The sequence below is a fragment of the Lissotriton helveticus genome, chromosome 2_1 (assembly GCF_964261635.1).
Source record: "Lissotriton helveticus chromosome 2_1, aLisHel1.1, whole genome shotgun sequence".
In the NCBI taxonomy this organism is placed as follows: domain Eukaryota; kingdom Metazoa; phylum Chordata; class Amphibia; order Caudata; family Salamandridae; genus Lissotriton; species Lissotriton helveticus.
In genome coordinates, this window is record NC_136059.1 from 668,965,165 (window position 1) to 668,990,715 (window position 25,551).

Consider the following 25,551-nt stretch of genomic DNA (forward strand, 5'->3'; position numbering starts at 1 on the left):
AAAAGCTTTAGGATTGATATCGGATTTAGCAAGTTTGACACCTTTCCATTTTTCATAAAAGAACACATCTGATAAGATAGTCACCGGCGAACCAGAATCAGCCATAGCTTCAAAGGCAACCTTACCGACATGAACTATCCCTAAAGGAGCTTTGAAAGGAAGAGAAATACTATTTATGTGACTATCAAAGGAATCATCATAAATAGTGATGATTAAATTTTCCAAATCATCATTAACGTAAGAATCACTACTAACTGTGGAATTAGACTTACCACCTTTCCTTTGAATCCTACATGAAGATGTAAGATGGCCAATTTTACCACATTTAGTACACTTTTTTTTAAGTGCAGGACAATCTGGACAGTTCGCCAAATGTGTTTTTGACCCATACCTAAAACAACTTAACACTTTATTAGTTTGAAAATTACCCCTACTATGCATTTGAACAGCACAAGCAGAGGTGTCATTAGCATTCTTGTTTTCATTAGCAGCAATGACCTTAGATGACTCAATTGATCTTTCAATCCCTTTGGCCAATTCAATTACTTCTGCCAGAGTAGGATTACGACAAGCTAAGAGTCGTTCTTGCACTTTTGTAGCTCCACAATTAAACACAAATTGATCCCTTAACACTGTATCAACATAGGCACCAAAATCGCAGTTTGCAGCTAAAACTCTTAGAGCTGCTACATAATCCTCAACAGATTCATCAGCGGACTGTTTACTCTTATGAAAAGAATGCCTTTCAATCATGACATTAGGTTCATCTTCAAAGTGTTTTTCAAGTCTAGCAACAGCTTCAACAAAAACATTCCACCCATCACCTCCTTCAATTGGTGGCGCAATAGGTATAAGGTTCTTGAAAATTTCTATAGCAGCTGTGCCTAAATAACTGAAAAGAATTGCTTTTTTTCTTGCAGCAGAAAATCCAGTACCATCAATGGCAGCTATGTAATTATCAAAAGTCTCAAACCATTTCTTCCACCTTAATTTCGGTTTTCCTGGAATTTCCAAAAAGATGGAGGGTTGATTACAAATCTGAGATGTAGCCATTATAATGATCTAAAACAATAAATCTCTAATAACTTTTAAAACATGTGCAGAGTAAAGTTAAATCAAAATGTGACATGCACTTCAAAATAAACAGTGTGCATATCACTGAAGAAAGCAGGATGTTCACCAAACGAGTAGAACACAAAAGGAAAACATCAAATGAGTTTTAAAAATGTGAAAATCAATGAAGCATATAAACTTAAAATTGTGTGCAGATCACAGTAGTAATAAGACTGCAACATGCACTTCTCAAAATAATAAAGTGTGCACATCACTGAAGTAAACAGATTGAAGAAGATCTCCAGCTTACTACACCTTCAATTGCCGATATATTTATTTTAAGTAATAGTGAGCGAATCACTGAATTCGCAGGTAATGCTCTGTGAAAATGACACTAAAAACACAGCAAATCGCCGCTTGAAAGACGTTGTAAATCAAACGCCACACTGCTCAACAATCGCCGACGCTGTCATTACAGAACAGCTGGCCGTCTGAAAAGCACTCCCAAAATGGCCGCGACGTTGCGTGTTACCAAGCGCTGCGTTCCAGATCAGCGATGCGTTTCAGGAGTCCGTTGTTAATCACAGACGTCACCACACTGGAAATGCGCAGGAGCGCGAGCAGACCAACTGCCGTAGAGACGCTTCAATGACTTGCGACTCGAAATCCTCACAAAGCATGAAAATCACAGTACCTTGGAAGCCACAAGAAAGCACCGTCAACAGCTCTCATCAGATTGCACAAGAAAAAGATTGCACCGTAGGTCCGTTTCTTTTTTAAATAAAAATCGATAAAATTTTGAAAGACGCTAAGCAAAACAGTGGGTCCATAAATTATTAAATAAACCTCGTCGCCAATGTAAAGAGGAGGCAGTAAAAGTTTTAAATTAGGATTTATTTAAGTTAAATCCAAGGACCCACTGGAGCACAAACCAAAGCGTCTAGATCAGATCAGCTCCAACCGCTTCTCTGATCTAGAACTCAGGTTCACTACAACATTCCCCATTACATGCGTAACATTCTACAATACATATGACAGTTCCATTAATGACATCAGTAACAATGCAAGAAAGAAAAGAAGAATGTTACCACAAACTGCACCTTAGTGCTGTTCGGATGATAGTTTGTTATGGATTGTCCCTACAAGAGGGTCCTCCAATAGGGTTATGTTATTTGAGCCTCATCCTCTGCATATTTGTAACGCTAGTTAAAGGGGCCATCTAATATAAAAAAATAAAAAAAGATAGTTGTGTTTACCTAGGGCTGCATTGCTAACAATCGCCAACAATTAGCATTCCAGAATGTTCCATTGTTTGATGATGTCAACTTGGGTTTTGAGAAATTCTTTGACATCATTCACTGCATGGCCCCTTCAAGTGGCATCCAGTGACTGGTGCCACAAGAAGACTCAAAACCCAAGAAGACGTATTTAAAGGTACTGTCTGGAATATCTAACTGGGTCAATAGAACTGTTTTTCTGCACTGGATGGTCCTTGTAAGTTAATCTGTCCTAAGGGCTCAAGTTTTCGATATTTTGATGTGTAAAGTCTAGCACTGATGTACCTCCAGTGGGTCCAGTAAAAGTGTGAGTTCTTCATTAGAGCACAACCATTGCTACTTGTTAGACCTGTCGCCCATAGGGATGTCTTTCCCCAAACCTTTTGCCTTCACTCCTCCTATTTTTGATGTTCTCATTTTCATTGCCCTTAAGACTCTGTGCACTTTATCACTGCTAACCAGTGCTAATGTACTCGTGCTCTCTACTCTAAACATGGCAGAATTGGTTCATAGTCAAATGGCACCTTTAATTTACTTCTAAGTCCCTAGTAAAGTGGTACTCCATGTACCCAGTCCCTGTAAATTAAATGCTACTAGTGGGCCTGCACCACTGATTGTGCCACTCACTCAAGTAGCCATGTAAAACATGTTTCAGGCCTGCCTTTGCCTGTGTTTGCAGTTTTAAATTGTCACTTCGACCTGGTAAAATAAACCTTTTGCCAGGCCCAAACCTTCATTTTTGATATATACATGTCACCCCTAGGGTGGGCCCGAGCAGTCCAGAAGGCTGGGTGCAGTGTAGTTACAAATTTGGAAATGCACTTTAAGTTTTACATGCCCTAGTGGTGAAAAATTCCTACATTAATTTTTCACTACTGTAAGGCCTTCCTCTCTCATAGGATAATAATTGTACTGTGTTACAATTATTAAGTGGTAATTTTCAATTTGGTGCGGGTAGACAGGCCGAGTTTGGTGTCTAAAGAATTGTAATTAAAAGCCCCCTTTAATGGTAAAGTCAGATTTTAAGTCACAATTCTGAAAATGACGCTTTTAGAAACGTATAACTTTCTTGTTCTAACCATTTGGTACCTGTATCCTATTCCTGGGTCCCATGACTGGTGTAGTTGGCAGTTGGCCTGCTCCCAGACATTGAGACGAAGGGAAAATAGGTGCTAGCAGGAAGGGCCACTATGGTTTGCACATCACAAATGCCCTGTCTGAACACCTTCACATAGGGTTTGTCACTAGTCTTTGTGACCTCCAACAAGCTGGAGCCAGGACAGGGAGGCAGGGGTGCCTGACACCTCTGGGGGAGGGCGCCTCTAGAAACATCTCCTATTTCAAAGAGGGTACCATGTATAAATATTGGACCTTAGACTCCAACTCTTGAGTACACATCTTGACCTGTGGAAGACTCAGAAGAAGGACTGCTGTGCTGCTTTGCTACAGGAAGCCACTCTGAAGCCCTGCTATCCTCCTGCCTGAGTGAGAAGGACTGGATCTGTAACTTGAATCAAGGACTACCTGAGAGACTCTAAGGGCTATCAGAAGCCACAGCTGTAAGTTCGGCCCTCCCAAGTATTACCACCCCAGTCCTGCACCCTTGGAAGTGGGTCTGAAGGTGCTTAGGAAGCACCGACACATCAAGTCCCAGAAACTCTGCATTGGAGCCGCTGTGAGGCGCATCGTCTCACTAACCTCCACATTGGGACTGCTACACAACCCATCCCTAATGCAAGATTCGTATTGCAGCCTGCAACCTCCTCAGAACCTCTGCTTCACTACGCATCCTTGAAGCTGGTCTTTGCATCACAAGCCCCTCATCGACAGCATCCTCGATGATGATGCAGGATTCCACATTGGGAGCCCAACAACTTTTTTGGAACCAGCCAGTGTGCAACACATCTTCTACACAGGACTTCAAATCGCTAGCCCCTCGTAGACAGCCTCCTCGATGATGGCACAGGTCATCACATTGCAGTATCGCAGCTTCCTGGAACTGTTGCTGAATTACGCATCTCCTCTCCAGAATCTTGCACCACCTTGACTTTGCCATGCATCCTCGCCGTAGGACTCCACATCACTCCGCAACCAGGATTTAAGGTACTGTATTCATAGGTCCTACCTGGGTCCCACGCTCCATTGTGGTCGGCCTGAACTTGTCACCTTGTCCCAGTCCAGTGCCACCAGGTAACCACAGTTGGCACTTTGTGCTTTTGGTGCAATTTGCACTTAAAAACCTAAAATTGCATATCTTGGGTTCTACTGATTAAAGTTTTGTCATTTTTGTCTTAAATTACTTATTCAACTTTACTCTATTTTTCTAACTTGGTATGGGATATTTTTGTGTTGTGCTTCATTATATTACTGTTTGAAGTGCTGCATAAATACTTTACAATTTGCCTCTAAGTGCTACATAAATGCTTTACACATCACCTCTAAGTTAAGCCTGATGCTTTGTGTCAAACTACCACAGGGTTGAGCAGAGGCTAATTTGGGATTTGCTTGTGACCCTGACAGGGAATGTGGTTGCTGCTTGATTAGGGGTTCAACCCCCTCCACCAGTAACTCAATTTCTTAAGCTAGTGCATAAAAGGGGCCCAACAGTCCAATGGCTAGTCACCCTTAGGTTAATGATAGTGTTCAGTGATAAGATTGCGAGTCTCCTGTGCTAATTGATTCCCCTAATATGTCCCATGGTAACACACCTGCAACATACTAATGCCTTCTGCCTACTGTTGACCCCAGGAGCCATGAGCTTTTCACCAGTTACCTCATTTGGCAGAGGCTGTGACTCCATCTATCTCAAAATTTCCACCACCCTCTGCTTCAAAATATAAAAATGTTGTCCATGGCACTAGTGAAATTGGTGTGGCCGTCTGTGTGAGCAAGTAAATGCAGATATCAGGGACTTGTGGCTGTAGTTTTTTGTTTCCTCACTGGTCTCAACAATGTGTATATTTGGAGGAGCAGTAACTCTGCTTTTTAATGATGTATTCCAGAGAGTTTGAATGAATCACCAAAGGACTCAACTGAATTAGATGTATTTCAGAATAAGTTACGGTCACTTTCTATCAAAAATATTGTGGAAATAAAAATCTTGAAAAGAGGTTGTAATGTAAAATCTTGATGATGACAAAGGAACCACATGTGACTTCACTCACTCACAGTGGAACATAGGAATAGAGCTACAGGACAGAAGTGTGCTGACAAGTGTGATAATATATCTATTTTTCTTTTTGAATTAACAGAACTCACTGAACACAACTTTATTTGTAAACCTGTTGGATGACCAAATCCCAGAAGAGAGGGAGGAATACAGTATAGTGCTTTACAACGTCATAACACAAGGTAATTGAGAAACATTTAAAACCAGCTCATAAATGCATATCCAACAAATTATGCAAATGATTTTTATTCTGCAGGGTTCATGTAAGATTCTTCTGCTGTATATCTTATTATTATTATTATACTTGTGGGCATGTTTGAGGTTGTACTCTACCTATGTAATTTTGGATCACTCTAAGCAGCTGAGTGACAAATACTGAGAGGCACACAGCACACATTTGCACCTTGAAATCCTGCCTAATCACCTACAGTAAAAAAACTCCTTGATCCTCAATGGTGACCTGTGACTTGAGCCGGTGCAGGGTGGTGTAGTACTGGGAACAGGAGTGGTCCAGCGTTTTCTGAGTCCACTTGCTTACTATTGATCCTCCGATGGTCCTTTTATATCCATCTGAGAAGTGATGGGAGTTAGCATTAATAGTTAATCAAATTTCATTTAACAATGCAATCAATTTGGCTTGAGTTCAAAAGGTTTATTACAAGTTAATAATCAAATTCAAATAAACACCTCTTACCACTATGCTGTAAAGATACAGAATGACAGCTAGAATCCCCAGATGCTGAACAACAGCATCAGAATCTGAAGCTCAGAGACTAATGAAGGGTTCTCTCTCCTAAACATTAGTAGTATTGAATTTCAAAGTCCAAAGCAAGGAAACTCCATAAAGGAAGTCAGGTCATGATGGAAAGGAAGCATTAGCATCTCAGAAGCTTGGTCAAGAGTCTTCTATGGGTGAAGAACAAGTGTCAGCCTAGGCCACACTTAAGCAAAAATCAGAAAAAGCATTAAGGCATAAAATCTCTAAAAGTCCATTAAGCTAGCGATAACTCAAGAATGGAGGGAATCTAGGAAATGTGTCTGCAAAGAATCTGCAAAGTGTCAGTGAGGATCAGAAAGGGATCTGAATAAAGTCCTTGGGGAACTGTATATTATAACGTGCAAAGTCAATTGGGCGATACCCCCCTTCATCACACCATCAGGGGTCCATTGTAATCCATGAATAATCACGTTACAGACTACAACATTGCTGGTTTGACCCACCCACTGGACATGGGAATTACATTTTTCCCTCAAACACATGTAGGTTGTAACCTTTGGACAATAGTTCAGTCAGTTAGAGCTCTGTTTCTCCATGTACCTTTGTCAAGTTCCTATTCTCAGGCTCCTGTTCCTCCTATCTCTAGAACAGTAAGATATCTGTCCCAAACTAACAATGCATGTGAATACCTTCAAGAAAGGTTGAGTTAGTAGACAAATGAAATCAGCATTATGCAGCATGGTAAAAAACAGGCCAACTTTGGACAAGTTAAACATTAACGTCAACGGTGCACATTTAATATGTTTGTGAACATTTAAACACAAATTAATATACATTTTAATGCATTAGGTCTCAGACTACATGAAATATTCAATAAGACATCACAATATTACATTGTAAGTATAAGTGAGAACATATTTTAATCAAATATACGGAATTTGATTAATTAAGACAAAACAATTATGCGAGTAAGATCTCTAACCCTATGTTAGAAATGGGATTTCTGGTTGGCTAAGGCTTGCGCCAAAGCCAGACAGAAACCACCACCCTAGTCAGGGCAAGGGAGTCACGCACCAAGATAACCCATGCACACCCCCTTGGTAGCTTGGCACGAGCAGTCAGGCCTATCTCGGAGGCGATGTGTAAAGCGTTTGCGCGCGCACCCAGCAACAACACCCAAGGCCCACCACAAAGGAAACTCCACACAAGGTTATATATGAAAATAGACTTTGTATTATACCAAACACATTAGATAATAAACACACATTTTACAAGGTGCCATAGGCACAGGCAGAATTTACAGGGATGTATATGGGACAGGGCCACGTGGACCACTGTCAGCAATAAGCACTTGGTAGAACTAGCACTTATAACATAGACCATCTAATAACTGTAGCACCAAATAGCAAATGTAGAACACAACCAGTAACCACTGGTAACAGGTAAGTACCACCTACGCAACCCTAACCACCTTAGGAAAATATCAGGCAGGGAACCATGAACTCACTAGCATCACTGTACTAGGCCAAACAACCTCCTAAGCATCACATACATTGAGAGGTATAAAACATTACACATGATGCAGAAATCACATTAGGCAGGTACTCACAAATTGCGCAAGATCACATAGAGCATAAACATATGTACCCCATGCAAGGGCACAACACAGAACTGTCCCCAGGCCAACTGGCCTCTCAGGGATTTACACGCCCTCTGTCCAGTAAAGTCAGGGCAGGCTGCCAAAAGAAGAAATGCGCAAGAGTTCCCCGCCTAAACGTAGCAGCTGCCTACTAAGTGCTGGGCAGCTGAATCACCAATGGGGCCAAACACACGTAGACGCCTCGTGGGCTCGAGGCCTGAACAACTGGGCCCTTGAGAGCTTCGGGGGCTCTAGAAACAAAATGGGGCCTTCGGTGGAGTCCCTCTCGGGGGACTCAAAATAGACAAATGCCCCTGGAGCCCTCGTGGGCTCTTGAAACAATGCTGCCCCTTGTTGGACGCCCTCCCTGGGGGACTCGAAATCACAGGATGCCCCCTTAGCCTCTCGTGGACTCGACAGAAATGCTCCCATTCGGTGGAGTCCCGCTCGGGGGACTCGAAACCACCACAATGCCTCAGAGCCTCTCGGAGGATCTAAACAACTGCCCCCTTAGTGGGAGCGGCCCTCTGGCAGGTGGGGCCGCTCGGGTTTGCAGGCATCGGTCCTGCGCTTCACCCTTGCTCCCCCTGTCAACCTCACTCACCGGTGAGACTGCGGGGCTCCTCTGGTGGCCTCACGGGGGCCGCGGGGAGGCTCTCCTCCGCTGGGTCTTCTCGCTGGCAGCTTCAGTAGGAGAGCTGGGAGGCGGCGAGGGCAGGCACCAGCTACGTGCCTCTAGCCCCCGCTCCGCTTCTCCCCCTTGATTCCTCCAGTCTCTGTGTCCAGCGGGGCTCTCCCTTCCAGGCAGGAGCCCCAGGATTCCTCCAACGATGCCGGTAACCACGGGGCTCTTCCTCACTCCTGGGAACCCCGTGGGAGGCGCCGGCTGCGGGCTTCTTCTCTCTCCTTACCTCACCGGAGAGCGGGGTGGGCTCCCGTCAGCTTCCAGTTTTGGACAGAAGCACTTCCGGGTCGTCGCAGGCAGCGCGGCGGCCCGGAGGGGGGGGGGAGAGAACGACTCGCGGCGGCAATCCGGGGTAGGCTCGCGGTGAACTAAATAAATAAAACAAGGTGGGCACGTGTTCTGGAATCGGCAAAATGCGGCGTGGCAGCCACGAAACAAAAGCGGCCCAACGCGGGGTCAAATGGGGGGCGGGCACCTGCTTCTTCAATGGGCAAGAGGCCCATAAAACAGCGCTCCCCTAGGGAACCAAGCGCTTGAAATAATTAAAAGAAAAATCGCTCCCAGGTGCTTTAGAGAAAATTAAGCTCTCCCAGGCGCTGGAGGGAAACACAGCCACAAGTCCAGGCAAAGTCCTGTAGGACGGTAGGCAAGGGGGGCAAGGCTGGGCCCAGGATCCAGCTCACAGGGCCCTCCAGGTAGGGAGGCAGTCCCTAGTGGCGGTATCCTCCTGGTGCCCAGCAGTGGCAGGCCTCCCTCTTCAGGTCAGGAACAGATAACCTTTTGCAAGGGGACACAGCCCCTTTTTATACATAGAAATCCTTTGTCTGGCTTCAGGGTGAGGGGAAAAACCAGTCGCAGCTGGTTTTGGAGCACTCTGTTGTGCTCTGCCACTCTTCCTATTCACTAGTCAGGCTAGGGTCATCAGACACACCACAGGGGGCGGAGCCAGCATTGTGTGGGGAAAGCCCAGCCCTATTCAGGTCTCAGGTGCACCTCTCCCTCACATCACTCATGCAGATCTCCCATTCACCACTGGGGCAGACCCTTCCTGAATCATGGAGCCAGGCTCACCAGCCAGCTCCAGCCAATCATAAGCCAGACAGCCAATTCACATAAATTACTCAAACATGCCAACTTCTAGAAGTGGCACTTCCACACTAGACACAATCACGCCGCACACATCATCGCGCAGCACTTAATCACACAAGTCCGCACATACCAATCTCGAGCTTGCACTCCCCACGCTTCAGGAACTAACATGGACACATACATTCGCTATGAATTCCTATGGGAGGGCAGGCCAACCTCACTACACGCACTCACTTTACCCTGGGATACAGTGGTAAAGTGCGCAGAAGCAAGAAATAACTAACACCAAGTCTCAATTAAAAAGCAAAACGTTTAGTGGTGAACCGGCCAGAAGGGCCAAGTCCAACACCCTACAGTAATGGTATTCTTTAATAAATGTCAAGTACAACACTTACATCAATTCTTTAAACCATACATGAATCATGTGCTAAGTACATTTTCATACCATTTGTTTCTTAAGTGTATGTGACATTTGTGACATATAAAGGGTGGGCAATCTTTGCACCAATCCCCCCTCTGTTGGTGAATCAAGCCATCACTTCAATCTCTTATTAGATGGACAAATCACAATTTTGTGTTTTTCATCATCTTTCTTCTGCAATCCTTCTGAAATTCTATATCGTCATTGTATCTGCTCTCTCTAGCTTCCAGTTCCATATCTGTTCTCTTTCTCTTTACTCCCTTCTTTCCTTGGTCACATTTGTATACTTTATAGATCGCAATCAGGAATATTTCACAAAGAGCAATTATCACTTATGGTTTAAGGATGCTTCCAGCGATTCCACTCCCTAGGTTCCAGACCATCGGCCTATAGCGGCAAATCCATTTTCTGTTGATTTCCAAGCACCTGTTGCTGATCACCCTTTCAAATCTTTCTTCAGGTCAGTAAAGTTGCTAATGTATTTCTTCAGGTCGTTACCCGTGTCTGGAATTTAAGTACAGCATTGTTGGACTACTAACTTCTGGCATACTCAGCCCTCTTTTGCGAGAAAGACGTATAAAGCCAGTCAATTCTGCAAAACCATTGATCTGATGGCGACTATTTCTGTATCTATAACTAAGATTCCTCCAGCTGTACTAGTAGATAGTTTATCTACTACAGTAGAAAGCTTTCTAATCTTGTGTGAGTCGAGTATCAGTCCTACAGATTAATTAAAAGCTCCAAAAATGTCTCCCACAATTTTACCAGCACTAGCACCTGTTTCTGTCCTTCCATGTTGCTCCCATGTCAGATCATGAATTTGTATCATATGATAAATTTTTGGAAAACTATTCCCATGTAACATATTCCATGCCATTTCTTGGTTAACCTGTAAAATGCACTTTTCCCACAAATATAATAAACTCCAGGAAAACCAGAATCTCCTCCAGCCAAATATAAACACCAGTTTCCTTGAACCTCAAATGTATAGTCACATTCACTAGTCTCTACGAAATTTGTATTGGTTGTGGATTATAACACGTAGTGTCATGGAACACTATTACGGGAAACATTTTCCCCATGCTTTCTACTATAGTTTTTATTGTGGAGAATTTGTCAAATTGTCATGCTATCATGGGAAACGTTCTTCCCATGCTTTCTACTACCATGGGAAAAGTTCTTCCTATGCTTTTTGTATGTCTTTATGTCCTTTCTGGCTGCAATCTCTTCTGCAGTGCTTATACAGAGAGCATGCATGGGCTCGGTTCCCCTTAAAGGTGCAAATAGTATTCTGTTCATCTTGTTAGTTGGCTTCTAACATGGTTGCCTTGCTAACATGGATCGTTTATTCCCATGTTTGTTTTTTTAGCATGTAGTCACTTTACTTATCTGTCAGTCTTCCACAGGTTTTTTAAATTGAAAGCATGTTATTGCACACCTTCATTATTTAAAAGTTCAGTCTTTTTCTCCAGTTCTAGACCGGTTTTTGTTCTAGGTTAGACACTTTTATTGGTCTCTGTTCGCAGACCCTCCTCAGGGGATGGTATGCTTTGGTATTTGTTTTTAAAGTAAAGAATCTGTGGCTAGATATCTCTATCAGATGAACAAGACACTTACCTTCATTAACACATTATCTCGTAGAGTCAGGATCTAGTCGAAGATTCCTTATGCTCATCCCATTCTCCCCACTCTGCAAACTGAATTTTCTTTGGTCTCATTGATTTTTTTTATCAGACTTAAAATACTGATTTAGGTCCTCAGTGATTATTTGCTACTGAGTCCTCTTTGGGCTCAAGGATACAAGGATTTCCTTTTAAATACAAACAAAACAAAAAAATCACATACTGAATTATCACTTCAGTGATTATTTGAATCACAGGTATTTTTTTAGCACACTGTTTCAGTCAGCAGTTTCTCTATGTAGCTCCAAGTTTTGAGCACGGAAAATATTCACGTAAGAAACTGATGCCAGTGCGCCGGTGAGGAGGTTATATCAACTCCGTCAATTTTACATCACGCAATGACGTTGATACAGAGTCATGCGGCTCCCTCTTCCGACCCATTGACGTACTGTGGGAAACGTTTCCTTATCCAGTCTCTCTTCTGGTGGAGGATTCTAAAGTAAGGACTCTGCAGTTAGATCCTGTCTCTACCAGATAAGGTGTTCCCAAAGGTAAGTAGCTTGTTCGTCGGGTAAGCTTCAAACCACCATGAAAACACATCTGTAACACAAACTTTCAGCCATAAATGTGAATCTGGGAGTAAGCCCCGTTTGCCTAAAGAGGCGTACCATGGCATCCCTCCCTACAAGTGCAGGTCCATGATAATGTCTCACCGTTGGAAGTAACAAACTATCTGGCTGTACAGTTCTTCCATATCTTCAACCCCAAATGCCATCTTCAGCTCTTTTGACACAACCTGCTCTGACCCAACCTTGTTCAGCTTCAGCACTTCTTCCTGTAATCTCTTAACTTCCTCCCAAGTATCATCTGTAGACAACAACAGATTGCACTTTGTTACATCTGAATTTTCATTAACTTATTCCCCATTAAAGGTGCACAAATTCAGTGCACAGTACCTAGCTGACTTATCAGTATATCTGTTACCCACAGTCACATAGTCATTTCCTTGCCTATGTTTGGCACATTTCACCTCTGCAATTAGGGCAGGCAGCTGAAGCAAATGCATCATGCTTTCCCCATTACGGATTGGTAACCCCGAAGAGGTCATGAATCTGCTTTGCTCATGCACCACACCAAACCTGCACTGGCTATCAGTGACAATTATCACTCTCAGCTAGTTTGAAACACAGCATGCTCTAGTAAGAACAATCAATTATTCCACTTGTGCTGAAAACATTCACAGAAGCCAGGAAGCTTCAACCACACCTGAGACACTATATACTACATAGGCAGCTCTCAGGTTTCCTTCATGATCTCATAGGCAAGGGCCATCAGCAAACAGTACATAATCTGATTCAGATAGTGCCACATCTTGTATGTCAGGTCTGGGTTTGGTGCATACTTCAGTGACATCAAGACAATCATGTTCCACTTCTCCCTCAACACCCTAATTTCCAGGAAGGGTCAGTAATGTAGTGGGGTTCAGTACAGTATACCTTCTCAGTTAGATTTTCGACTCCAAGAGTGACTTGCTCATACTTGATAAGTTGACTGTTGGTGAGATGTTGTGTTCGAGTACAAGTTAACAGCACTTCAACTGAGTAGGGGACAAAACAGTCAAGGGGTGACCCAGAACAATGCTTTCGCACTGCTCAATGCTTATGCTAGTGGAGGCAACAGCTTTAGCACAGCCAGGTAAAGCTGCAGCTACTGTGACAAATGTGGCAGAAAAATAGGCAACTGGTATGCGAGCTTTGCCATGCATTTACGTTAGCTCTAAAAAATAGCAGCACTCTCTCTCAATGCAAACCAACTCAAAACATTTATCATAATCAAGCATTCCCAGTGCCTGGCTGCAGCAGAGACATTCTCTTAGCTCTGAGAAGGCATGTGTGCAGGTGTCAGTCCATGATAACGGATCTGACATGTCTTGTGTGTGTCAGCCTCTATAAAGACTTGGCCAGTAGGGAAAAGTTAAGAATCCACTGTGGACAGTAGCCCACTATTCCCAAGAACATTCTGAGTTCTCTCTCTATCATTTTCAGAATCACCAAGATTTTCTTACAGACACTTTATGTCCATTTTCAGCTAAGTGGTTTAAGAGAGCAATTGTCTCTCGTTTGCAAGCCTCGTGTTCATTTGACGCTACCAATAGGTCGTCAATGTACTGCACTAGGACTGAGTGATAAGGCATCACTAAGACTATAGATTATTTTTGAGTATCTAAAGATGTATGTACTCTTCATATATCTTTGTGGGACTTGGCACTGTGCCAAAACACGGCTGCCGAAAAGGAAAGTGGAGAGGAACTGGCTAACCTCATGCAATGGTATAGAGAAAAAGGCTTGGCATAAATCAATGACCCACTCCGCCTCACATGGAATATGAAACAAAATCACAGCTGGATTCAGTGCCACAGGACAACAAGGAACAACTATAGAATTTACCTTTCACAGGTCCTGAACAATGTGGTACTTGCCATTGGGTTCCTGCAAACCCATGCTAGGCGAGTTGCATGGACTTCTCATAATCTTTCAGAATGCCTTGCTCAATCATTGAGTCAATCACAGGAGTAACCCAGCAACAGTTTCAGGGATCAGACTATACTGGGAGTTTCTTGGGTACTTAGTATTTGGCTTCACGGTAATGCGAACTAGTTCAACACTTTTGATAAGTCCGATATCTTTACAAGAAAAGCCCCAGACTCCAGATAGCACTATGTATCTCAATTCTGTGGGCAAATCGTCTGTTGTCAACATAGGGAACATTCCAATTCCTTATCTCTGTCCGAAACGTTTGAAGGCAACGTCCTCCCATGAGTCTAGGTTTCAATACCATCCGGGGTAAAATAAATGGAACAATTCAGTTTGTACAAATGATCCTCTCCAAGCAGATTTACAGGAATTGAATAACACACCACACATCGGTGATTGTTGTCGAAGGACCATATCTTAACAGGTACTGCTTCTGAAACTAGGCTAGTTATCTGCTTATTTGCAATTCCTGCAACTTGGATTCTTTCTCATGAGAGGGGTAGGTTGGGAATCTCAGCTGTTCTGCGAGTAAGGTGGGTAGCACCAGTGTCGACGAGGAATGAAACAGGATTTCCATTTACCTCACCAGACCACTCTGGTCTACCTCCAAAGTCGTGCCAAGTATGTAATCCTCCTCACCTCTCAGTCCCGGTCATTGCGACAGACCTGAGATGAATTAATCATCTGTCTGAAACAGGGAGTGCCATGATACATACCCTGACCCACAAAAAGATTAGTGTTTCCATTGGGAATTCGATTTGCATTGTATTTCATGACAGTAACATTTTGTTGTGGCATCAGGCTTGTGGAACCTGCACGACTTAAACTTGGGGCACATTGAGATTTTAAATTCTCTGTCTCTGCACCTACTGTGTCTGAACCATATTATTTCCCTGTGTTTGCACAAATCCACCATTCTGAACCTAGTTCACATTAACCATGTTACCAGAATTGAACCGACATTCGCTCTTCCAATGCCCTAAGCTGCAACAAATATGGCAGGGATTAATTTTCTTCAACATTTGCACATCAACAACTGCACTAGGATCAATCGCACACCACATCCTCTACCTTGCAGTTGGATCCCTTGCTTTTGAAACCCATAATTACCTTGCACCATCGGAGCTCCCTGCTGATGCACTTGCCACATGGCATTAGTATTCACAAGGAACTGTGGATTCTAACCTCTCTATGCAGGTTTCATCGGAGCTATCAGCAATTTTTCCTTCAGCTTCTTGTATGTAATCTCTAATTCATCACTACAATACTTTCTGTATTGCAGAATTTAATCAATGAGCTTGTTCTGCCAACATATCAAATGCTGCTGAATCATGGTACTAACCTTGAGCTTCAATCCTTACACGAACCTGTAAACAAAATGTTCCATATCCTTTGCCTCAATAGTCTCTGTCCCACTAAACTGTTTGAATGGCTGCAACTATCTCTCATAGTAAGAATTCATTGACTCTTTGGACTCTTGGGTCATTGTGTCAATCATGACCCAATCAATCTCTTTAGGAGAGATTTCGCTTTAAAAAAATGTAATCACCTGATTATACTTTTTCATTACCAATAATGACAACGCATGTGACTGAGGTTGTCTCATTGGGTCCACCTCGGGCCAGTCCACCGCAACATTGCATTCAGCACACAAATCACTTGGAACCACAATTTCAAATTTAAAAAAACAAATCTTTCCACAAAACGTTTTAAATCTTCACAAATCGATCAACCTGTCTGTACCATTCCACTGGGCTCTCTCTTGGGAAATCATTTGTTTATGGGCAATTTCAGGCCTGCTCCATGGTACATGAACATACCCGCCACCAGCTGCTTCTCTCATAGGAAGCATGTGTATGTCCTCCTCTCCCTCCTCTGTTACAGATGGAGGCATTTGCACCATAACCTTCTTTGGTTCCTTTTTTTTGACCATCAACTTTCCCATTTATCTAATTCACTCCATTTTCGAATGTAGCCAAAAATTACTTAATATGTACTCTCATACCTGTCATTAAAGCATAACCTGTAATATTTCTGCAAAACTTTAGATCTCCGTACATCAGTTCTGTGTCTCAGGGCTAATTCAGATAATCTCTCATGAGCCTGTTCTGAACGTCTGCTAATGTATTTACATAGGAACAGTGGTTCATCTTCCTGGTATGCATTCAGTTGTGACAAGTGAAGAGCCCCAATTATCATTTCGTCTAATTCTACTTTTAATTTAGCTACATGCATTGATCTTTCTCTCTCAGAAACCTGAGCATTCATTCCCCTTCTTCCGGGATTCCCACTACTTGCTGGGGTATCTATAAGTCTGAACCAGTCATCAAGTTTTCGTGTAGTAAGACTAGGCTGCTCTGCTGGGTATGAATAATAACTTTGCTGCTATACTTACCTCTACTTAGACTAGGTGTTGAGTTCAAAAGAGACATAACAGAAGTTGGTGTTCTCATAGGCATTTCTGTCCTTGGGATACTGTAATTTATCATTGGTGGGCGATTGGTGTTAGGCAAGAAAAATGGTGACGTCTCTGAGGAAATCTCCTTCCCAAGTCAAACCCTGATTGATTTTATGTATTGTCTGGACTTGCAGTTAATGGGCTATTCCCTTGGGTCAGAACTCTAGGAGCCTGAGGAATGGGTATTATTGTCGGGTCCACTGAATTATTTGCCATGGTACTCATTCCAGTAGGAACAGCCAAAGTATGGGTATTATTTCCTGCTACTCCAGGCTTATACAAAGGAACTACAGAACCATTTGTGACAGTAATTATCAAGGAGGTGGCTTCTTTTCATACCCTGTCCTCCTTCAATTCTCAATAATTCTCCGATTAAACGTCCCATACCAAGGATATTACAGCACACCATCTTTCTCAGTCATTTCGTACCATTGTGCAAGCCAAATACATGTGCAAAAGCCCTCTTCTACTACCACAGTATGACCTGGTGTACCTTCAGGTGGTGCCTCTATTCCCTTTCTAACAGGCACAGTCACGTCTCCCCTTATCATGCTTTCTAATGCTTTAAAGAATTTCATTTTTCAGTCTATAATATACAATATTCACAAATGACTTTTCGTTCAAACCAGGAAACTATTTTTCACCCCAAATTCTCAGTTCAGTGATCACAACCAATCACAGGGTGGTTCTCTTTCATGTATTCAGTGAATACCAGCGCAGCACTACACCAACCGACCTATGCCAGTGCGGCACACTGTGATGTGCCCTGACCTTCTGGCCTGGGACCCGCTCTCCCTCACTGCAGCTCCGCCTGGCCGTCTCCGCTGCTGACTGTGAAGAGCAGGGTTTGAGACCCCTCTCGACCAGCTCTCTGTGCCTGCTCTGCTTTGCCCTGATGTTTTTGATTTTTGTTTTGCCTTCTCTTAACTTTGTTAACTTTGTCGCCATCTCTTAATCTTGTATTGCCTTCTCTAATCTTTTTTTTGTCCTTTTCTGTTCTGTGCCCTCTCTTCACTTGCGCTTCTCCGGGCCAGCCCGACCACGTGGCCCCTCCCACTTGCTGCTTGCTGATTCCCACCCTTCCCTCCTCCCAGCTGCGCTTCCCCTTCCCCACCCCTATTTAATGGCGGCCGATGTGCGGCTGCGCCGCTTGCGCACCATAGGCGCACCAAAGGCAAGCCCGTCTACGCCCGTCCGCGACCAGCACCAGAAACCCTGGATCTCCGTCCATCCACCTTCCTCGGACTCAACCCGGAAGAAACAACAACTGTCAGTGGTCCTTCACCACCGCCCTCGCGGCCAACACTAACGATGCCCTAAAGAGCATCCTCCTCAACATCCGCTCCTTGCACAAGCATGCCGTAGAGCTCTGGAAATCTCCTGGATACCCTCTCACCCGATGTCGCCTTTTTCACAGATACCTGGACTAGCACCTTCCCAGTCCTGGACATCGCCATCCCAGAAGGATACAAGATCCAGAGGAAGTACTGCCCCAACCACCCAGGAGGGGGTCTTGCCATTGCACACAAAAAAAACCTCCACCTCGAGTGACTCCTTTCCCGCAGCCGAACACCTGCACTTCCAGATCTGAACCAGCCCCAACTCCACTCTCCGCTGCATCCTCACCTACAGACCCACAGTTCCTGAGCCTTTTTTGCCAACATCATCACCGACTTCATTGCCCCCAACGCCATCGCCCCCACTAACTAAACTCTCATCGGAGACCTCAACTTCCATCTCGCCAACCCCATCGACTCCAACACCACCACCCTCCTGGACAATCTCACCAACTTTAAACTAAAGCAACCAGTCACCATGCTGACCCACAAGGCAGGACACACCTTCGACCCATCTTCGCAGGAGGAAACAACATTCACACCACGCAACCTCCCTGGACGGACCACCACTGCGTACCATGTATGTGTATATCGTGGGATCTTAGACCAGAATGGACCCAATAACCACTTCAACTTCTCTGCATCAAACACCACATTCACACATCAACTTAAATCAGCTCTACACAACACCACACAGCCATTTCTAAATATTAGCATTGCACAGCCCAATCCTCAGCTGCTTCATGACATTTCTGAACTATCACAACTCCATCAAACCTTTGACCAGACCATGGCCTTTTGGGGTTTGGACTGAGCTTGGACAATTTCTGGAAAGGACACCCTAACTCCCGCATGTCAGTGGAAAACCTTCTGACGTTCTATCAGATTTGATCCAGCGTTTTCTGCGCCCACTTTCTTAACATTGGTCCTCCGATGGACATTTTATCAGTCTAAGAGGTGATGGGAGTTAGCATTAGCAGTCAATCAAATTTCAATTAACATTGCAACCCATTTGGCTACACAATGAGGACCAGGAATTGGCAGCCAAGTTCAAAAGGTCTGTTACAAGATAATAATCAAATTCAAATTAACAACTCTTAACACCATGCTGTAAAGATACAAAATAACAACTGGAATCCATAGGCACCAAAATAAATTAGGGCCAATAAGTATCAAACAAACAAGTAATTATGTGATGGCTATACAACAGCATCAGAATCGGATGCTAAGAGAATAATCTAGAACTCTCTCTCTTATACATTAGTAATATAGAATTTCAAAGTCCAGAGGATGATTTGGGAAAATTGGTACAAGCAAATCAGGGAAACTCCATAATGGAAGTCAAGTCAGAACAAAAAAGAATTCAATAGGAAAGTGTTAGCATCTCAGAAGCTCGGTCAAGAGTCTTTTATGAGTCAATAACAAGTGTAAGCTTAAGCCACACTTAAGCAAAATCAGAAAAAGCATTGGGCATAAAACTTCTCAAAGTCCATTATGCAAGGAAGGAATCAAGGAAAGGTGTCTGCAAAGTATCTGCAAAGGGTTGGTGATTATCAGAAAGGGATCTGTAAGGAATCTGTATAAAGTCCAAGAGGGACAGTATATTATAACATGCAAAGTTCATTGGCGGCACCCCCCACGATCACACCAGCAGGGACTGCAACATTGCTGGTTTGTTCCACACTAGATAAGGGAACAACATCTTTTCTTTTCGCGCGCAACCTGTAATCATTGAGTATACCAATAAATGTGTTGTAAATATCTTTGGAATTGTTTGGCGCTTCTAATTGTGTGGTCCTTCAATACATGTATTCTTAAAAGTAAATTGAGTGCATGTTTGAGAAAGGTCGCGGTGATATTGATTATCAGTGTTGGAGTATTCTACACAACACAGACTGAGTATATTTGAAATTCAATTGGTCAGGCCACCAGTCATCTGACCAGATGTCTGGAGCTTTCCCCGTTAAAATGATCTCCGTCTTCCCTGGATTTAATTGAAGGTAATTCACAGTCATTCAGTCTGAGATCAGCTTCATACTATTGGCAAAGTGTATATTTTCTAGCTCTGGACATTTCCCGATAGTGAACATAAGCTGAGTATCATCTGCGTATGAGATGATTTCAAAACCCAGCTGTTCCACAATCTGAGCCAGAGGAGCCATATATATATATATATATTACGGAGGGTAGAACTCAGACAAGAGCCCTGAGGGACCCCCTTCTCCAAGGGCATTTTGGCCGTGGAATAGGGACCTAAAGTGACCATTAGGTTCTCTCCGCCAAAAAGTGTTGTATCCATTTTAAGGCTGTTCCTTTGATACCGCAATCAGATAGTCTCTCCGCTAGCTTAGTGTGAGAGATGGTATCAAAAGCTGCGGAGAGATCTAAAAGAATCAGTATCGCAAAACCGCCCGAATCTATAGTCTGTCTTAATGAGTCGGTAACTGCTAGGACGGCAGTTTCTGTACTAAAGCCAGGGCAAAAGGCCGACTGTGAGGGATCCAGGATTTCGTTCTGTTCAATGATGCACATTAAATATGTGTGTGCACATTTAAGTTCAAATGAATATATGTTTATAACGCATTATGTCTCAGACTACATGAAATATTCGATATGTCATCATAATATCCAATGGTAAGTATAACTGAGAACAACATTTAAATCAAATATATGGAATATTAATGCACACATTACATAAATCAACTATTGTTTCCAGTAGGATTACATTCTACTTATATGCGAAAGTGTTTAATCATAGTTTCATTTTGTCAAATGTTATTCACGTGAAGTAGCACACACATTTAGAAAGTCACATTTCATCACTATGGTGAATACATTTTCTACTAAATTAAGGTTATTCTTTATTTGTCACAAATAAGACAAAACATTTATGTTAGTTTTCTAATCCTACAGTGAAGGCACTCTTTAATAAATGTCAAGTTCAACACTTACATTAATTTGCTAAATCATACATGAATCATGTGCTAAGTGCACTTTCATACCGTGTGTTTCATAAGTGTTTGTGGCATTTGTGATGCATAAAGGATGTGCAATCTTTGCGCTACATCAGGAACATGGAACAGCTCAGAGCCTGGAACAGAGCAGAGCCTGCTGCTTTAATGCAACTGTAGGATCTCTGCTCATGCCACTGCTGCATATCATCCGTGTGTTGGCTTCGGATGGCAGTGCTAAAGATAGGAATCCTTATTCCATTGGCTGTCAACCTCTACATTATGAAAATGTGTTTTAAGGAGCTGAAACTCAGGAATTCCTTGTATGGCGAATATTAATTTTACTTTAAAGGGGCAAATAAACTGAATGTTGCTGTGCTTATACTAGAAAAGCCATTGTGGATATTACACAGTAACATGAGTCATAAACTATATATATTGAACCTGTACTACCTTGAACGTTGCACAAGTGTTGTGGGGGAATGTAGATGTGAGATAGCATACCACTGTGAATGCACCAGACGATGCCATAAAGTCTGTTTGTTTGGATGCATGTGTATTGTTTATATGGGCATGCATTTATGTGAGCATTTTCAATTGGGGACAATCACCCACCCACATGTGTTGACTGAATGCGCGTATTGAATGACAGTTGATTTACACTTTTGCTAACTGAAATGCATGAACACTAAGTGATTCTTTTCCTTTACGTGTGCCCTAATTCGAATATTCTGCTTTTATTTTCATGAAATAGACACTAACAGAATTGAGAACATTTACATAAATGTGGGCATTTAGAAACAGAGTTCATATTTCGTTCAAATCTTATCTTCCTTGCATTTTTCAGCCCAGTGTTTATTTACGGTTGTTAAATGAAAATAAGCAAAAAGGTCTTTATTTTGTATTGGTCAAAGAAACAAATGCACCTGCTTTCAGCAGTACGTCTGCAGTTGACCTTACTGGGTGCTCTTAATTGTCACAATACCTTCAAGATGGAAAACCTAGACTATAATCTCTAGCCCATGGTTACTCCACAAAAGAACCGTTCATGTTGCAAAGACACTTAAAGTTTTTAATTTAACATTATAATTACACACGTGTGTTTAATTGTTTGTGTAGCACCAGCATATGCCTAGAAATCACTTTATAACACAAGTACATTTATACATAGGTTAGTTAAACCTATGAATTTCAGCTTCATGTGTTAGGAGCAGCTGGCATACCTGGACGTTGAGGATTTAGGGCCTAATTTAAATGTTGGCAGAGAGTTTACTCAGTGGCAACTGCACTTCGATGTATAGATGCGGGAGCTAATGTTTCTCTGCACCTAAACACACCTTCAATGGCATGATAGAGTAAGGCCGTCTGAGGTTTGGCCATGTATCTGCCCACCGTATTTAGATTGGGCGGACACATGGCCAGTTTTCACTGTCCGTCACCACCATGAAAAACTTGGTGGTAAGGGGCAGTGAAAACTTTTAAATGACCCGCACCCCATTCTAGAGTACTCCCATGTCGAAGGGGGTCATTGTTTTTGTTTTGTTTCTTTAATGAAAATAACACTTTGGGATTTTCTCTTTGACAATAAAAAAACATTTTGATGTACTGCTCCATCTTCTTGACAGAACCGTCTGTCAAACTTAAAAAGCATTTACAGGAACCGGTGTCACGTGGGTTCCTGTAAATGCAAGAGATGTCCACAGGGGCAGCGAACAACTCTAAATATGGCAGGCTGAGTACCCGTACTCTGGCGGGAGTAAAGTACTCCACCATGGCGATGGTAATTACTCTGTCTGCCTACATTTAAATTGGGCCCTTTGTTTTTAAGGTCCAGGTAGCACAGAAGGTTGGATGTATTTCACGGGGGGTTGACCTTCGAGAGAGCAGTCCGAGAAACAGTAATGTCAGGAAAGGAGAGGAAGGCCTCTTCTGCAAAGAGGCTTGTCTTCAAATGCCCTTGGAACTGTTGGACTTGGCCCTTTTTGCAGGGTCATCCCTAAACATTTTGCCTTTCTCCTACCTTTTTTTAATGACATGCTGTTGGTGGTTTTAGGACTCTGGGCACTTTAGGACTGCTGTCCAGTGTAAAGTGTGTGTGCTCTCTGTGTTGAATATGGTAAGATTGTTATACACCTGTTTGCCCTATTTAATTTACCTGTCAGTCCCATGTAAAGTGGTATCTCATATACCCAGGGCTGGTAAATTAAATGCTACTGGGTGGCTTGCAGCGCTGATTGCGCCACCCAAGAAAATAGCCTTTCAAACCTATCCCAGGCCTCTGCCAATGCAGGGCCTGTGCGCACAGTGTTACTGCAGTGTAGTGTCATGTCCGTGACCCCCCTTTTACTACATGTCAGTCACCCCTAAGGTAGGCCCTAGCTAGCCCTATGGGCAGGGTTCTTTGTAGGTAAAAGATAGGACATGTACCTTGAGTGTGTGACAAACAGACATTTTGGTTTATCAGTACTGTGGGGCTGCCCTCCCATAGGAATGCATTGGGGATTCCCTGATGAGTGTTTTAGTGGTATTCCTGATATGAGAGGCGCAGAGTCGTCAAGTTTGGTATATTTTAAATAGTGATAATAAAAGCTGCGCAATGGTGTGCACAGATTTATTATAACTATTTTTCGAAATGCCACTTTTAGAAGTTGGCATTCTGTGTGTTATGTGTCTGCCTGCCTGATGTCAGTTACATGTCCGGCTTTTGAGTGACAGGGGCTGGGAGGTGTGTGTGGCTCCAGGAGGGGCAGGGTGAGTCAGCACTAGGAGGAATGGGGCATCTGCATTTGGAGTAGTAGGAGGAGGAGTCCCCAGGGGGCACATTTGTTTTCAGAAGCCTCGGTGAGTTGGGCTGGGACTGCATCTGGTTGGTGCCTGGGATTTGCACCGAAAGAGCCGCGGTGAAGGGGGGCTCCCAAGATACTGGTAGTGCCCACTTTCGCACCAATCCCTACGTGTAGAGCAGCTACCCCGGGTGGCAGTGGGCCGCTGCCCCCCACCCCCACGAGAGTCCTAGCATCGGTGGCATTGGTTGAGGAGACCGAGTAAGTTGCACCCCCGCCTCTCCCTCACATTACGGCCATTTGTTCATGCTGTAACGGCAGCCAAGGGGCTAGCGGAAGCCTCGTGGAGGGCACAGATTGGAGAAAAGCCCTCACTTGAAAAGGGGCATCGTGGGGCGAGCCCAGGACGAGGCCCCCACTGGAGAGTGACCTGATTTGGGGGAACAACAACACTGAGGGCTAATATGCCTATTGGTGGACCGAGGTTCCCAATGGGTGCTCATTAAGGAGGGGACCCGGATATACACATAATGTGTTTATGCTTAGTGCCACTGAGGCTCACTGCTGCTTTAGGATCTATGCCTAATGTGGAGGCATACTGTGCTTAGGCCTAATGTGATACATAATGTGGTTGTGCCTAATGCTAATGCATAATGTGCTTTTTGCCTAATGTGGATGCCTCATGTGTCTTACGCCTAATGAGAAAGCATAATATGTTTATGCTTGTGATTTATGCATAATGTGGTCTATACCTAATGCTAATGTGATTTATTGCCTAATGTCATGCTATGATATTTTAGGATGGTGTCTAATGCTAATATGATAATGCTTTGGTCATTATGGTACCAGTAGTTACTGGTTGTGTTTTGCATTTACTTACCTGTTCTGATGGTTCTGACTGTGGCCCGGTTGGCCTGGTCTTGTATATAATCCCCTGTGAAAATTATCCAGTGCCAGTTGGCACAGTGTAAATGTGTGTTTATGTTTCTAATTGGTTTATGATAATACAAAGGCTATTTTCTATAAAACCTTGTGTGGAGTTCCTTTTGTGTTGTGCCTAGTGTGTTGCTGCTGTGTGTGTGTGTTGCGCAAACGCTTTACACATTGCCTCTGGGATAAACCTGACTGCTTGTTCCAAGCTACCAAGGGGGTGAGCAGGGGTTATCATCAGTGTGTAACTCCCTTGCCCGGACTAGTATGGTGGTTTCTGCCTGGCTTTGGCGCAAGACTTAGCCAACCAGAGATCCCATTTCTAACATGAACAATTTTAAACAAGTATAGAATTATCAAAATATATATAAATGAATACTAGATGACACTTCATTTTCTTTAAACCAGTACCGTGAATTTAAAAAAAGGCTTGAGTCTCTCTTTCGACATCTCATTTCTTTTAACTTTGTTCCCAATATTACCTTCATTGACGGGGAGACCCATAATTTATTTCTGCCCACCGACTGTCTCTGTTTGATTCCTTGTTCTGGCCAATACTCTCTTCATCCTCCACAATCCCAACTATCTTTCTGTTGTGTTGGTCTCTGCTTTATTCCATCTTCCTACCTCTGTAACATTTCCTGCCTCTTGCAGTGATTCTAGCAGAGGCAGCCACCAAAGGTGGCCTCACGGGCTGGTGCCATAATGGCCACGGGGAAATGGGAAAACCGGTTTGGGCAGCTTCAGGGCGTCCAACAACAAAGGGAGACTCTACCCCTCCCTGGGAAAGAGCATGGAAACACCTGGCCAATGGGTGGCCAGGTGACATTTTGACCCCCCCAATAGCGGATGCCACCACATGCCAGGAGGGGACAATGTGGAATA

General features: G+C 43.4%; 1 protein-coding gene across 1 annotated transcript in view; it reads left to right on the forward strand.

The window, feature by feature from the left end:
- The window catches only part of ADGRV1 (adhesion G protein-coupled receptor V1), a 2,034,994-nt gene that overhangs the window by 608,372 nt on the left and 1,401,071 nt on the right, over positions 1-25,551 (forward strand). Inside the window, exon 36 of the mRNA XM_078677778.1 lies at positions 5,582-5,681. Coding sequence (XP_078533904.1) covers positions 5,582-5,681 — 100 coding nt within the window. The remainder of the gene's footprint in view (positions 1-5,581; positions 5,682-25,551) is intronic.